Source organism: Drosophila subpulchrella, unplaced genomic scaffold (genome assembly GCF_014743375.2).
Source record: "Drosophila subpulchrella strain 33 F10 #4 breed RU33 unplaced genomic scaffold, RU_Dsub_v1.1 Primary Assembly Seq24, whole genome shotgun sequence".
Lineage (NCBI taxonomy): Eukaryota > Metazoa > Arthropoda > Insecta > Diptera > Drosophilidae > Drosophila > Drosophila subpulchrella.
Genome location: NW_023665550.1, coordinates 298,482 through 313,852, shown reverse-complemented (window position 1 = coordinate 313,852; position 15,371 = coordinate 298,482). Strand labels below are relative to the sequence as shown.

At 42.8% G+C, this 15,371-nt stretch overlaps 1 protein-coding gene across 1 annotated transcript; it reads right to left on the bottom strand.

Annotated features, from left to right (window-relative positions):
• Positions 1-26: 26 nt before the first annotated feature.
• Positions 27-10,542, bottom strand: LOC119559400 (pro-resilin). The gene is made up of 5 exons (XM_037872464.1): positions 10,415-10,542; positions 10,132-10,229; positions 1,633-1,749; positions 933-1,025; positions 27-410 (listed from the first exon to the last, which is right to left on the bottom strand). The coding sequence occupies exons 2-5, from the start codon at positions 10,159-10,161 to the stop codon at positions 123-125; spliced, it is 528 nt and encodes a 175-aa protein (XP_037728392.1). The 5' UTR covers positions 10,162-10,229; positions 10,415-10,542; the 3' UTR covers positions 27-122.
• Between the last annotated feature and the right edge of the window lie 4,829 nt (positions 10,543-15,371).

Below are 15,371 nucleotides of genomic sequence, written 5' to 3'. Positions count from 1 at the left end.
TTCAAAAATCAAAAGCCAGCGGTCGCTTTAGTTTATCAATACTTTTTATTGGTATATCGTAAGGCTTACACGTTTCGCAAGATATGTGACCCCAGCTGACCCAGTCAAAGCACCACCCACGCCTAGTACTTGTACCCACCGGCACCACCGCCGCCGCCACCACGTGCTCCCGGCTGGGGACCCTGCGGGAACGTGGCCTCGCCCTCGTAGGTCACGTCCGCGTGGTAGCCCGTCTTCCAGTCGGCGGTGTAGCGGACGATCTGGGTCCGTCCGTCGGGCATCTGGACGCGGTACTCGCCGGTCACCACGTCGCCGTCGCTGGACGCCTTGTGCGCGTAGTCGTTGGCGGTCTCCGGATCCTGAACGGCGTACTCGAAGTCATACGGCATACCGGGCACGTGGACATGGTCCTAAGTTCAATGAAGATTAACAAATATAAATATCAATGTGTAAGATAACTATACTTCAGAGTCGCAATCATTATATTTGTAAAAAAATATTTAAAGTATCATTTAATCATAAATTACATCGACATTTTCATTAACCGATAGTTATATTATTTAATGGGACAGTAAAAGTGTTTTTAAGTCAAATAACATTATCATTAATTGAATTGCTGTTGAATTCTTCTCATGGCTTTGTTATTTATTTTCGATTATATATTTACAGGCACAACCTATTTAAAAAGTTTGAAACGTAGACAGTTAGAACATAAAGGTTTCTGAAACCATAGTAACTTAATTTGTTTCTTTGCCATTCCAAACTAATCTTTGATCTGACACTTGTTGCTGATAGCTATGCGCGAACTTTGATCGTTCCATTGAAATAAAAATTGATCTTTGAAAAATCCATTACAATGGGGCATTACCAAGCGAGCTTTGATTTTTTTAATGTCTGACGATTTTGGTAGATGATAATTATGATATACTCACATCGCCTGGTTGGCCAGGAATGTTGCGGGGAGTGCCGGGTGGAGCTGGTGGCCGAGGTCCGGGCGCTGCTGGTCTGCCAGGTTGGCTGGGCTTCTGCGGATTTACAGACACTTTAGCAAATGGAAAACTATAAAAATGATTCGAGGAAACATAAAAAAATGGGGCCAAGCTGCAGTAGCTCAAAACATTAAACATTACTAGAGAATAATGTCTAGCGCCTTACTCGTCGCCTTTGAATATGGCTGTCGGACTAAATTAAAAGTTATAGTTTATAACTCTAAAACTCTAGCTAAGGAAACTTGATTGGGCGAACTTCGAGCCATGGAAGTTCACCTGCTATTTTCGCAACGATCTGCCGCGCAGTTAACGGATCTCAAAAGGTTAACTTCCAGTCATTTTCAACTGCCAAAGCCAAAGCCCTTCACCGATTCGAAATGGTGCCATCATTTTCGGCCGACATTCAGCAGCATGACGTGCAGCATTTATTGAGTTGAGCCACAGCACTCTGGGTGATAAATGCGGCGACAAATCTCGGCTCCAGACTGGAGTTGGCTGCCCGCCTGTGCCTGCAACTGCTCCCAGAATGATGGCCGTAATTAGTCCGTTGACTGGGATTCAATTTGAGGCGGTTGGCCAGGCCACATGGCCAGATAGCCCCATAGCCACATGGCCAGATAATTCGGATTGGAGCGGTACTCACGAATGGGGTCTTGGGTTCCGAGTAGTCGTAGCCGTTCTTGGTGGGCGGGAGGTATGCGTTGGAGCCAGGGGCGATTTGGGCGTAGGCATAGGCGGTGATGGCAGCGAGGGATAAGCTCTGCAATAAACATTGAACAAAATTGAGTTTATTAAGAAGGATATACTGCACTTGGATTAAGCTAACTTTAAAATTGGCCTTTCCTCCAATGACTATTTATAGAGATCTATAAAGTTAATATTGTGAATTATTTTGAATTCCTTAAATTTGAAAATAAAAAAGAATTATATGAAATAAGGGCTTCCTAATATCCACGGTAATTGTATCACCTATCAGACGCAGTAATTTTTAAAGCCGAATAGTGCCCTATGATGTACACCGCAATCCATTTTATGATGATAATTTTTTAATTTTACTTTTTTTTAAGTATGCACGTATACTCCCCTTAAAAAAGTTTAAAAATGAATGGGGGAGTAATTAGTTTAGCAAGATTCCTAAATGTATTGTTCCTGGAGAATATATTACGGTGCGTAATGCTGTGATTCCCCAAGTGTGATCCCTAAAATTACTTATATACCAATATATCAATATATTTTATATATTTTTATTTTTCGCGGTGCAAAAAGCCGGACACCTTGTGCGACATTATATCAGTGACTTAAAGGTTAAATTAAGAGGGCGAACTGAAAAGTGAACGGTTGCAAATGGATGTAGAAGCGGCGATAAGATCGCGTTTGACATTCAGCCTTAGAGCAGGTGCATCTCTATCCAAGCCGGAGCCGGAACGGAGCCAAAGCCGAAGCGGCGGCAATTTATTTAGAACGTGCCCGAAAGGCGTTTGCTCATCGCCCGCAAAAGGGCAACAAATGGCGGAGGTTAGTGGCGATCTGCCGCCGATTCCGCTCTTTAAACACGGCTAATTGACACATGCACATGGTGGCTGGTGGCTGGTGGTTGCTGGTGACGGCAGCTCGTCAACGCAGCCACATTGCAGATTGCAGCCATCCATCAGGCAGCTGACAGCCGCCGGTCAACTAGTTGCCATAACCACTTGGCCGAGCCAAGCCGCGGGCTTCTGCCTGTCATCTAATGTCTGGTTTTTCTGCCAACTTTTCAATTTACATGCTGCAACGGATTGCGGAAGCGCTGCTCAGGCACTAAATTACTCACAGAATATATATTATGTGCGGCTTTGCTGGGGCATTGATCATTATTATCATTAGCATCCCAGGTGGGAACTGCTTCACATTGTTTGCTGATTAGGTGTGTGTGCATATTGCTTAATTGCACATACGACGTGTTGGCCGAACGTGTAACTTCAGCCACATGGGAGACTATTTGGTCAAGGAAAGCGGGATTCCGCTTCGCACGAGGCTTTCCCATGGATAAACTCACTGGAATCTATAATCTTGCTGGAGAATCTGTTTTCACGAAAATACAAATACGTTTTATTATTTGTTCTCGTACCTCTTTTCAGAATTTTTTATGTATTAATATTATAGTTAAAGTGATTCCAGTTCACCTTGTCGTTTAACGCTTTGTTATTCAATTGTTCATCTACAATCAATCGATTCTCGTTTAACCAAATATAACACTGTTATGCATTACTTTTACTTTATGCTGTATAAATTACTAAAATTTTCCAGTTTCCGTTTCATTTCCAGTTACTACGTGTTGCTTATACATTTATGGCTAACACATATAAAAAATAATAATTTTTCTCGCGCTTCGTATATAAAGTTTCCTCCTCCTGCTTTTCATTATTAAATTTGTATTAACTTTTACCTTGCCAATCTCTGGTTAAAATACGATAATGTTCATAAATCTAATTTTTAATGAAACCCCTCCTATACACTACATTTTCCTTATGTTTAATGCTGTATATCAGGCAATTACCGCCGGCGTTTAATACATTTTGCTCCCCCATCAAGTGAGCTTAAACTTAAATTAATTAGCTCCACTAAAGTTTCCGCAATTACCGTGCTGGGTGGTCCTAACCTTCAAGATCTTCAAGTACAAAACGCGAAACGGAAACAGACAAAAAACCTGGCCAATAAGCATGTCAACTGCAATTTTCCATGTAAAACAAATGCAATTATCTCTGGCCGGGCAAGCAGATACACAAAACGAAGAGGAGTTTAGTTGACTTCAATAAAATAACGGCAAATAATTTTCGTGTTAATTAAATAAAAGGCAAAGGAACCGCAAAATAAATTGCGGCAGCTCGACGACAGCCGAAATTTAATGGGCAAGAGGAGACGGAGTTGCCAAAAAGTGCAGACTGCCAAGTTGCAACAAGAGATTCAGGCAAAGTTCGCAGAAGAGTAGTCGAGGCAACAGTTTGGCTGAAAGATTGAGACAAGCCGGCAACGAATCTGCTGGATATTTAAGATGGCCACGTTGGGCTTAACTATATAAAGTAATCGGCTTAATCTCAAAGTATTGGATTTAAAAACCTAAATGGTTTGAAATCCTCGGAGCTTAAATATTTATAGAAAACATATATAGAAACATATAGTAAGCCCATTATATGGCTAAAAGTAAAAGAACACAATGTTTTTCTACATTCGAATATGGTCCATAAGGAAATTACCTTTTGTTTTTCGACGAATGAAACATGCTCTTTTACTTTGGCAGAGTCGGGAACAAAAATACAAGAACCTTGGATTTAGTTTTTTAGTTATTTAAATTATAAGCTCTGCAAAATAATTTCTGGTGGCGGTTAAAATGCCTTCGTTTACCCTTCATAGTATATAGTAGTTTTCTATAGCAACCGCATCTTTTATATGGTTCAAGTTCTGTTCTCATTGTTGAGAAATGTTAATTATATCGAAGGTTTTCCTTGGGTTGCCATGGCTTGCTGGCTTCCCATTTGCCATGGTTGGTGCCCAGCAGCACCTTGACTCGGTGGAGCAACAGGCATTGATCTTGCCCCAGTGGTGCTACCAAAACAGCAGTCTGTGACCAAGATTGCTTTAGCCAAGTGCCCGCACTTTGGTGCTCATCGCACGCAGGCTTCCCCACTCCAAAAGGCACGAGCCGGCTCGCATTGAAGCATCATTAATCGTGCGCAATCCAATAAATTAACAATTGTGTGCTTTGTCCGGCTTACTGTTAAACAGCTATTATGCTACATGGCTGCTGCCGTTGGCCGGGCTGAGTTGTTAATTACACGAACGAGCTCTTTGCGAATAATTGAATTTGTTTTATTAAATCAACAAGTTTTGCCCGAGCACTTCCATAATTAATCACTGGGTATAGAAGTCTGTGCGGAAGTCCGTCAAAAGTAACAATATGTTCAACTTTGTTGGAGTATGAGCATGTTCTTCAGTTCTAGACAGAATGTTGGGTCCGCCCACTGGTCACTCAAGTTGAGGGCCACCCAGAACATAAAACAAATATTGTTCATATTAACTGGAGGTTAGCGGCATGTTCAACAGATTCGCCGAGTAAATTAAAACTTAAGGAAGATGTAGATGTGCTTTCCTGTAGAGCTAATAGGTCATCCCGCCTCTGGCTGAGTTTTGCATACCATAAATAAGTAATGGCTGTGCAAATCTTCACATTTGTCGGACTCCCCGCTCACATTAGATCACGACCCAGTTACGGAGTCGGATGCCGAATTACAGCGATCCGCTTAGATGTATTTATTTATGACAATTGCCTTTTGAATGCGGCTTAAATGGCAAACTCGACTGTCTGGAGCTAAGTTGATTTATGGGCGGTTAGCATTTAATATGTTTAAGCCGATCGCATCGGATCGCCGCATCAGATTGGCCAAGCTAAGAAGTTTATGGCGGGCAATAAAAATGTTTACGCCGAGATGTCTTCACAAATATCTGGACGGACGGAGATGCTGCCGTTGCATTTATTTTAATTAACTTAATTGGCCCCTGTCTGGGAAGAGTTTAAGCGCTTATAAGCGTTTGAGATCTCAGTTGTTCGAATCGGACCATGGCATTTTGTTTGCTTAGTTTCTGGGCCTGTGATTAAGACGTCATCATCGGGAATGGAAGCTATGGATCTTACATCAGTTGCGTCATTTTGGAGCGGCGGCACCTTAGACACCAGCAGCATTCTGCAACGCCCACACTTGGTCGATGAGGTTCGGCCGGGCTTCCTACTTATGGATGCCATGTTGTCTTAATTTATGGAATTTTGCACATTTTTCCCGTAGCTCGCCGCAGCTGCTTCCCAGCAATTACCAGAGTAACAACCGAAAAAAGTCCCCTACATAGATGTTAGATTAACATGCACTTGCAACACACGACACGACTCCGCGTCGCGACTCGTTCAGTAGAACAACAAACATTTGGTTGACCTTTTCATCGCCATCTACATCTGCATCGCTCCGGTGCTCTGTTGCATGTTGCATGTTGCTGTGCGGGTCTTAGCCTCTTTTTCTGCTGCTCTCCCCCAGTTTGGGGCATTGAAATGCAAATTTGGCGAAATAAAAGTTAATGGGCCAAGTGAATGGCAGGCGGCGGGAGAAGAGAGCTTGCAATGGGAACTGACTTTTATTGCAGTTCGCCGCTTGAGTCTTTTGTTGCAACTTGCCAGTCGATTTCAATAAGATCTTTCCCTCTCCTTGTGCAATTTGCCCAATGTTCCCAGCTGTTTGCCAAAGAGTCACGTGCCCGGCGGCCACAAGGACAATGCCAAAGATCAGAGGTCAGCCAGTTTGTCTCACGACTTGCGCTCCTTGGGGATTCGACTTTGATCAGTCAATTTCTTTGGTCCCAGGTCCCCTGCCCATTGGCAGATCGTAACTTAGTGGATCCCCCTCATACACCACATTAACCCTATTTAACCCGAGTTCAATAACACACCCACATCAACACGGCCAAGCCGCCAGCTAGAGCATAAAGATATTAACCTTTCAAACAGCCTAAAACGGGCGAGAAAAAAATCGTATAAATTATATGTTACGATCGAATACTTCAAGTAGTTGTTTATGGCCAAGTATGAATTTGCAAGCTGTAGAGCTACATCCACAATTACTTAAAATGGTATAAAAACTATGTGGGAGCTTTTTGGAGGAGATCGTCTCATAAAAACTGATTAACAGCTAAAGGGGCATTATTTTGAGATATATTTATAAAGACCTTAGGTTGTTTCTTGAATGTAAAATATAAAAACAAATTCATATAATTGAACCTAACATAACCTGTTTAAATCTTCTTGTTTTTGTTCTTTTTGCTACAACTTGACAATTGATTAAGTTTTTTCTTTAATAAACTCTCTTCTAAATATAATTGGGAATTTCAATTTCGACAATTGGTCTGAAGCAGCCGCAACAACCGAAATGGTTTCTTGTTCAGAAGAGTGCGCAAAGCTATTTTTATCTTTGAGTGGAAATTACTTCTCAGCCATTTAAATGTTAAAATTTCGGCTAAAACCCCAGTGAACCAATTTTCCAATTGCCAGCTGTTGTGGACCCGCAAAAACGCCGACCGAATAACACTTGCAGCCAGAGAGTGCAATTAAAAATTCCTCGCCAAGGGGAGCCGGGGAGAAGCGCCTCTTAACCACATTGCGCATACGCCGCGTTGGACTCTTTGCCTTTGGTTGGGCAATTAGCGGATTTGGAGGCGGAGGCGGAGGCTGGGCTTTTGTAATCAGCTGAAATTTCGATTTAATTAGATTACCACACATACACACAAAGGCGCAGATGGTTGGCTGGTTACCATTTCCCTGCAAAGCCCTCCCTTGAATGTATCTGGCTATCGGGCTGCTGCACTTGCCGCTTGCTCAAGCGTCATTAATTTTTTGCTATTTGGGTTTTCTTCGGCTGTATTTTTCCCCCGGCACTCAAGCCATTGCCAAAGACAATAAAAACCGCACAAAGATGCAGCAAATATCGGTGAAGCCGCAGAATTGCATACATCCAAGGCAGAAGAATGGGTCTGAGCCCCCGTCGACGACCCCCGGGCTCAATTACCAAGGCACAGATCGGCTTTGAGGCAATGCCAAGTGGCATCAAGCGAAATCTCGCAAATCTGCCAAATTATTTCAATTAAAATTGAATTTGTAATGCAAGAGGGGAGCTGAACTTAAATAACGAAGGGGGGATACGCTTTTCATAGGTAACATAAGTAAATATTTATGATCCCTGAGTAACTTCTATGTTTCTTGTGCAGAAATATCTTTCGATCAGATGTTTGGTACCCTCGTGGTTGGATGTTCCCACCTATAAATCATTCAAAATGATCTAACGACTTAAACTTTCCAGACAATAATGAGGGAAAATTCCGAATTCATTTTTAGGTTTCACCAGGGCAGTGAGAAAAGGTAAGTATCCTGCCGATGTACCCTTTGCTTATCCATCAGTCATTGGGCAATTGCTTACACTCCAGTCGTCAGCAGTCGAGCGAAGCGACGCAAAGAGCCAATGAAAGGGTTTTGGCCAGACATGCGAGATATTGGCCATAATCAGGCGGCTCTAATCAGAGCCGGGGGCAGCATTGACCCGCCTGCGTTTGCAATTCCCGATTCGCCGTGGCCAAATTACAACAATTCAGCATTTGCGGAATGCAGCTCCTACTTTCGGCTTGCCAGCTCATCAGCAACGTACTCAAATATCAAACTGTGAATATTTTAGGCTTGTCATTTGAAATTCAAAAGCGTGCCTGAATTGCAGTCGATGGCTCCTATCGCCGCCAATCGTTTCTCGGATTCTTCGTTGCCACTCTGCAGTTTTCGCGTGCGAAAATGAGCAGCTGGGATCATGGGCATTAATATGCAGCAGCAGTTGGAGTCCCTGGGTGACGGTGTGGGTGGACTGCGAGTATGTAGAGGGTCTTCCGGCCAGCGGGGACTGCTGAAATTAACATGTAAAACATGCTCGCCATGATGTTCTCAAAAGCCCGTGCACTCGACTGGCCAGCGGCCATTTGTCTATCGAGTGTCTGCCTTTGGTGGGCGTGAGCTGGCTCCCGGTTTTTATTTTATTTCCCTTCCGGATCCTCGTCTGCTGCTTTTGGCCTGGGCCAGGCCAAAACAAAATGGCAAAAAAGGCTTTGGGGGAACGGAATCGCTGGTGAAAAGTCAAAAAGTTACAAGCGGCAAATTACACGCGTCTGGCTGGAGTTCTACTCTCTGCTCTCAAACTCTATTTCTTTCTACCGTCTGCTCTACCTTTTGGCAGTTATCTGCTTGGCAGACCAGACGCACAGAGCTGGGGAAGTACACTGGGAGAAAGCAGCCAAAAATGGATATGAATTCCGAGTCGGCACCCAAAACAATCACTTTTCTATTTCAGTATTGCTCATTTACCTGCAATGCATACTTTTAGTACCAAGCTTTGAAGCCTTATTGCTCCTCAGATATAGTCAAGTATTATTTTGCCCACTGTACTTTTTCCCCTGTGCCGAGGGACTTTGGATGGATTCCAGACACTGTGGTCTTATGTCTGGACCTGCACTGCATCCAAGTGTCGCACCAACAGTTTAACACGCCCCAGTTACAAAAAACAGACCAGGGAAACCGTGGTTTTCGTTTTGTTGCCTGCTTAAGGGCGTCGTCCCAAAACGCGGTTCAAAATGCTTTAACAAAGGCGGACAAGTGAAAGTATTTTGGACTTTGTAAGTGTGCTGTTGATTGCGGGCTAGATTTGTTATTACTCTTGGAAATGTATTCAATCTGTAGTTCTGCGATATTCGCAGAGTTCTAAAAGACTTAGCGCGAGCATTGAAACGCTTAACCGAAAAACTTCAAGCTAGAAAAAAGGTTTGCAATTTCGTTCAGATGGGGACTCACTCAAACGATGCCTAACTGGGAAAGGGAAAAATATTACCAATATGTGTACCCCGCCCGCCAACCTTTTAGCCCCCCTTGTCAAGTGTTTAGTTGGGAACAATCATAGAATATTGCCTGGATTTGGGGCGTATTTTACGTGGCACTCGGCACGCACAGATGTTGCCAAATATCGTATTCGCATCCCCACAGAGGAGTACATATATTAACCGGAGCGGAGTGGAGCACCTAAGTGTCTTTGATTATTTGCAATTTGTTCGATTCGACGGGGTTTCTCTGCCCCTACGAGACTTGACTTTGGATTAGGCTTGGGATTATGGTGATGATGATGAGAGTCTCTGTGGCAGCCGTGTGCCAAGTTATGCAATCGTTTTCGTTGCCATTGACGGCAAGTGTTACAAAAAAGGAAAACCGAATTGTTTGCCAGGCACTCGAAACTACCAGTTGATGGGTAGTTCCCTTCAGTTTCCCTGGCAAATCCCATTTAAAGTTCCCCGAGAGCCGCATCAGAAAAACGACATTGTTGCCGAAAAAGGACACTGAGTGACCAGGATCCGTTTTCCGTGCCAACGATAAACAAATTTGACATATAGCGAGCTTAACTTCTGGGCTCCGCACATAGTTTTGCGTTAGCCAGAGACTTGCCTGCCAAATCTCATATGATTTGTTTGGCCAACTGATTTATGTAGGCTTAGCTTTTTCCCTTAAAAATAGGTGGCCTTGTCTTGTTTATGCATGAATACTTACCAGCAAGACGAACGACTTGAAGGACATCATATTGTAAGTTGGGTTTCGATTTTATGTGCAGGCGATGGCAAAAAATATTGTATCCACAACGCCGCTGGCTGAAGTTGAAATTGAATTAAATGCATTAGAGTTGGGAATTAAGAACAGAGCTCGGCTTTATATTTATTTATATATGAATGCAGTTTAGCAATCTGACCAAGTGTTTGCTGGGTTTTACATTATTGCACATTGTTTAATTGGCAGTCCTTTAGGCACTGGTTTTATTTGAAACTTTGACTCTTACTTTCACTGGGCGGGAATGGCTTTTGTTCGAGGGAGGATTTCTCGACTGTGGACCTCTGCAGAGGAGATTTTAGGATCGGTTTGTTCGATTCTCCTAGACAACCGCACGAAGTACACGAACGTTTTGAATTAGGTTAGACAATGGAGATGCGCTTGCTTTTTATAATAAACGCTCGAGACGCTGGCAGCGACGCTGGCTGCGCCGGCGACGGAGGCAGCGGCGTTCGCGTTGCCAACTGCACCTAAAAGTAACGAAAAAGCGGTTTGAACAATTGAGGCAAGTCTAGCGCCTAACTTCTAGATCATCTGCCTCTCGAGCTCTGGGCTCTCAGAATGGCCCGAAGAGAACGGCGCTCGCTCTCCGTTTCGGCCAAGTCTGAGGTGGTGAAAAACGCTGCAGATCATCGCCGAGGCACGATCGTTACGATGGTGGGCAACCAGATGATAAATGAATGGGTTAGCCGATGATGAAGCCAGCTCGCTGGGGCGGATGTATAACAGCGAGTTGGAGAGCCTGCAACGCCCCGAATGACTTCATTAAATACCTGGCCATTAAATACTCGGCCAAATTTGATATTTAGCTTTTATGAAGTCTGGGCCCTCGGGCGCTGCAGTTGAAATCGAGACGGGAGGAAAATGTCACTGGGAATGTCAGATGATAGGTTTCGGTTTGCCAAGATACAGTCGCCCTTTCTGTGTGTTTCCAAGCCTTGGGTTTTGTGTTGCTGTTCGCCTTTCGGGAAAGCAGCAGAACATAGAATAAGTTTGGTGAGAAGTACGTGACGCGGCTGCCTGGGGAAAATTGCACAAGCTGCACAAACGTGTTCATGTGGCGTCCCAATTTCCCGCAGCACCTCTGCCAAAATGCAATCTATGACGTGAGGCTCATGCCAAGGAGTCGCAGTCCCAAAACTTATCCATTGGCCATTGCACAAGGCTCGCAGACGTGACAAGGGCTTTGGGCCCTGCCCCACTTCCTCCTTCCTTCCTTCCGTCAGGCATCAAATCCCATAACCAATTAACCTTGAATGTATCACACTGCTCCGTACGGGGCGAGATTAAATAACAATTAAAGCAATCTATTTTCGATGTCTGATTTCAGAGTTTCTTCACATTGTAGTGACCACTTGCGAGGTGATGATGTGTGCGTGCGTGCGGTATTAAAATTAGATATTGAAATTTTTGTGGGAAGCCACCGACCGAAAATAGCTACACTTTCAAAGAGCTCGTCTCACCGCCAGTGATGGCAAGTCTTGGTTCCTGGGACCGTAAGATGCTTTAATTATTTTAAAGGGAAGTCGATGTATATAAACAAGGGTTACAAGTATTTGTTGTCGTATAGCCAAGAAAATGTATTTAATGAGTGGGTTGCAATCTCCCCTAAAATTAAAAAATTCAAAATCCAACCACACTTAACGAAATAAGGCTTTATTATTGAGTACTATTAAATCAAATAGGTAATATTTGTTCCAAAAATGTTGTATCTGTACAAAACAATGCAATTTTATTTGTATACCCTTGCAGAGAGTATAATGATTTTAGTCAGAAGTTTGGAATCGTTTTTGACCCCATAAGGTATATTCTTGAACAGCATCACAAGACAAGTCATGTCCGCAAACTAGTCTCTCAATTTTAAAGCTTTCGGAGTGAAACCTATCCAAAAGTTTTATTTTTATTGCATATAGTATTTAAGTCAAAATAAGCCGAATCGGAAAAACTATATCCTATAGCTCCCATAGGAATAATCATAAACATATTTTTTAAAAAACGTAAACCATTATAACTTTGGTGTTTTTTGACATATTACCTTCTACTTGGGAATATCATTATTTTAATATTTCAGAATCTCGACAAAAATGTAATAAAAATCGGACTACTTTATCATACAGCAGCCATAGGGAGGATCTGAAATTTAATGTCAGAATAATACAAGTACCCTATATTTCGTATTCGGTAAACACAAACGGCAGAAAATTGAAGCGAAACATTATCTTAATACTTCTGTAATTATTTTTTAGTTTTCTGAAAATCGAAAAGCTCTATACAAACAATGCTCCCATGGGAACGACCTGCAAGGGTATGGAATCTTCGGCTTGCCGAAGTGAGTTTACTTTCTTGTTTATTATGCTCCATGTTTTAAACTTTATTATCTGTAACATAAATTATCTTGCAGATAACAAACCATTACTATATTTTTATTACCAAAAAAATAAAAACTTCCCAAACGCCTTTTAAAAAAGTTTTTAATTCTTTCTATCTGTTAAAAAATGTGGGATATTATTGGATAGATGTTAATAAATGAACAAGTTGTGTACATTATGCCCTTGTTTTTTTGTTTGGAGCCGTTCACCGGTTACTCTAGCTAACGTCAAATAAACTGGTACCTCTGCCACCACCGCTCACACCTGCTGCCATGGTCCGCTATGATCAGCAATTGAACATCTTGTGGTTACTTTTGGCTTTTGATTTCCGTGACACTTGAGCTGCAGACATGTGTGTGAGGCCCGAACGCACTTCTTCACGTGGAGGCGAACAGACTGTCAAAACCGTCTTAACAACATAATACCCGCCGACAATCGGGGCCAACTGATTGTTCCCCGTCCTCTCCCACACTCCCGGCCACATTGAAATTTCTTTGAGCCGCTCTCGAAATGAAGTGCATTTGTGGTAGCTGCGATTACGAAAAGATTTCGACTTAAAATGTAATTAGAGCAATGTGATGGGGCGAATTTTATATAATAGCGCCAAGTGCAAGTTGTGTTGAATATTCCCTTTTGATTCGTTCAACAATAACTTGACATCAATTGGGCAACTTTTGTTTCGCTGTCATTGCCTTGGCAGCTGTTGCCGCCGTTGCAGTTTCGGTTTCCTCAGCTTTCGATCATTTTTCAAAACGTCCAAAGTAATAAAGTTTTGCAAATTTCCCGCTTAATTCATCAAGTGGACACTTGAGAGCCCTAAGCCAAGCGGAAGCAAAACTTAGTCAAACATTTCGTGGGCTTCGATAACCATTTGCGCTTTTTTGTCGCCCAGCTGTTGACATTTTAAAGTTTATTGAATTGTTGCAGCTAGAAGAAAAAGAAAAAATTAACATTTAAAAGAACAGACTCAAATTCTGCAGCAGAAGAAGCATTTAAGATGATTTTTCCTCGAATTTGTTTTGCCCATTTCGTGCAACATTCGGGCGAATCACCTGTTGATGGTTGTTGCAAACTGTTGCTGCTGTTGCTATTAGTGTTGTTGTTGCTGATAGTGTTGCTGTTGCTGTAGAACCAAAATACATTCCAATCCCCAGCAAGGCGCACCTTTTTCAAGCTAAAAATGAGTGAATTAGAATAGCCAACTATGTAATTGCCGCATTTTATTGCCACCAGCAATAGATGTTGCTGCTGCCGTTGTTAGTGTTGGTGTTGCTGCCGCCATGGCTGGTATTGTTATTGTTTTCCCAACTATTGTTGCACCTAGACCTAATGTTTTTGTTGCTGTGGCGGCTTCTGTTGTTGCTGTGGCGACTTGGTGTTGCTGCTGTGTTTGCAACTGTTGCTGCCGCCATGGCCCTCTAAATTTGGTGTGAGAAGTGGTCGATGCCGCAGCGATCTTTGTTTTATTTTGGTTTTAAGTCCAGACGAATGATTTGCATTTTTTTCGGCGCGGAGGCGCGTTTTTTACCATTTGCTATTTATAGACCAAATGTCTTGGACTTCTGATGGAATAAATGGAGTTTCCGATAGACGCGCGGTGAAGGCGCATCAAATGTCGTTCGATTTGCTTGGCATTTCCCCACGATCATATCTGCTATACAGAAAATACTGGAGCTTATTTTGGAAGTGACATTAAAAAGAAGTAATCGTATTGGTAAAATATGAATATACAGGGACATTTTTAAAAACATTAATACAAATTCTTCGCGAACTCTGCGCTGAGCAGTTTTTGTAGCACCCGCGATACATATATTTTCTTCTTGAGGTATTAATTCCTGGTAAAACTCATCCACTGATTTTCTCATTAAAAACTTACCGAGTAATGATCATTTTAAAGTTGCTAACGGCTTCTTTGATTGCTTTCATTACGGCCATCTCCTTTGGCACTTCCTTCTGATTTGATTTGATCTCTTTGCCGGAGTTTCCTGTTGATTGCTCTCATTATTCCAGCGAGCAACTGTGATAAGTTTTTCCAGCGCTCCTGCAACAATCTTCGGGCTAAAGTCGAGCTTTCCCTGTCACTTGCCACACTTGCCACCATTTTTCTTAATGGAAATTTTCATGCTCTTGGCTTTTCCTTAGACAAATTAAGCGAATTTTTTCTGCGTTCACACCTTCCCCAACTTGTGCATCCTCATTGTCATCGTCATCTTCTGCACTTGCGTTCATTGCACCCAAAAAAGGCGAGAAGAATGAATTCGAGGCAGGCCAAGTGGAGGAAAAAGTTGTGGAAAACTTTGCACCTAACATAAATCACATCTCAGACCAGGCAACCCGCCCCTTTGCCACGCCCATTGGCAGTGTGTGTGGGTGCATTTGCATATTCCAATTTTGCATTTAATCAATTTACACCCACCCACAGAAAAACCCTGTGAAATAATGGAGGAGGGTAACTCTGGCAGCTAGACAATTACCAGCATTCCCTGACATCGCCTGCCTGCTCGCATCATTTATCCTTGTTAATTTTTATTTAGCCAGCTAGAAAAAAGTCCCTTAGCTCCAGTTTTTACTGGGCTTCATCCGGAGGTCTGAGCGATTGAGTCGTAACCTGCGTTGACTTGTTTACGTGTTTTCTCTGAAGCACGGATACAAAAGCGCAGATACAGATACGGATTCATTCCGGCTCTGCGGGTGGCACCTGCAGTCCATTCGGTAACTGACTGACTGCAACAGACGACGAACAAGTTAAGCGGAAACGAAGGACAAAGGACGATTCTGATTGAGACACATGTCCCACTGGCATTTACTTGTAGTCAA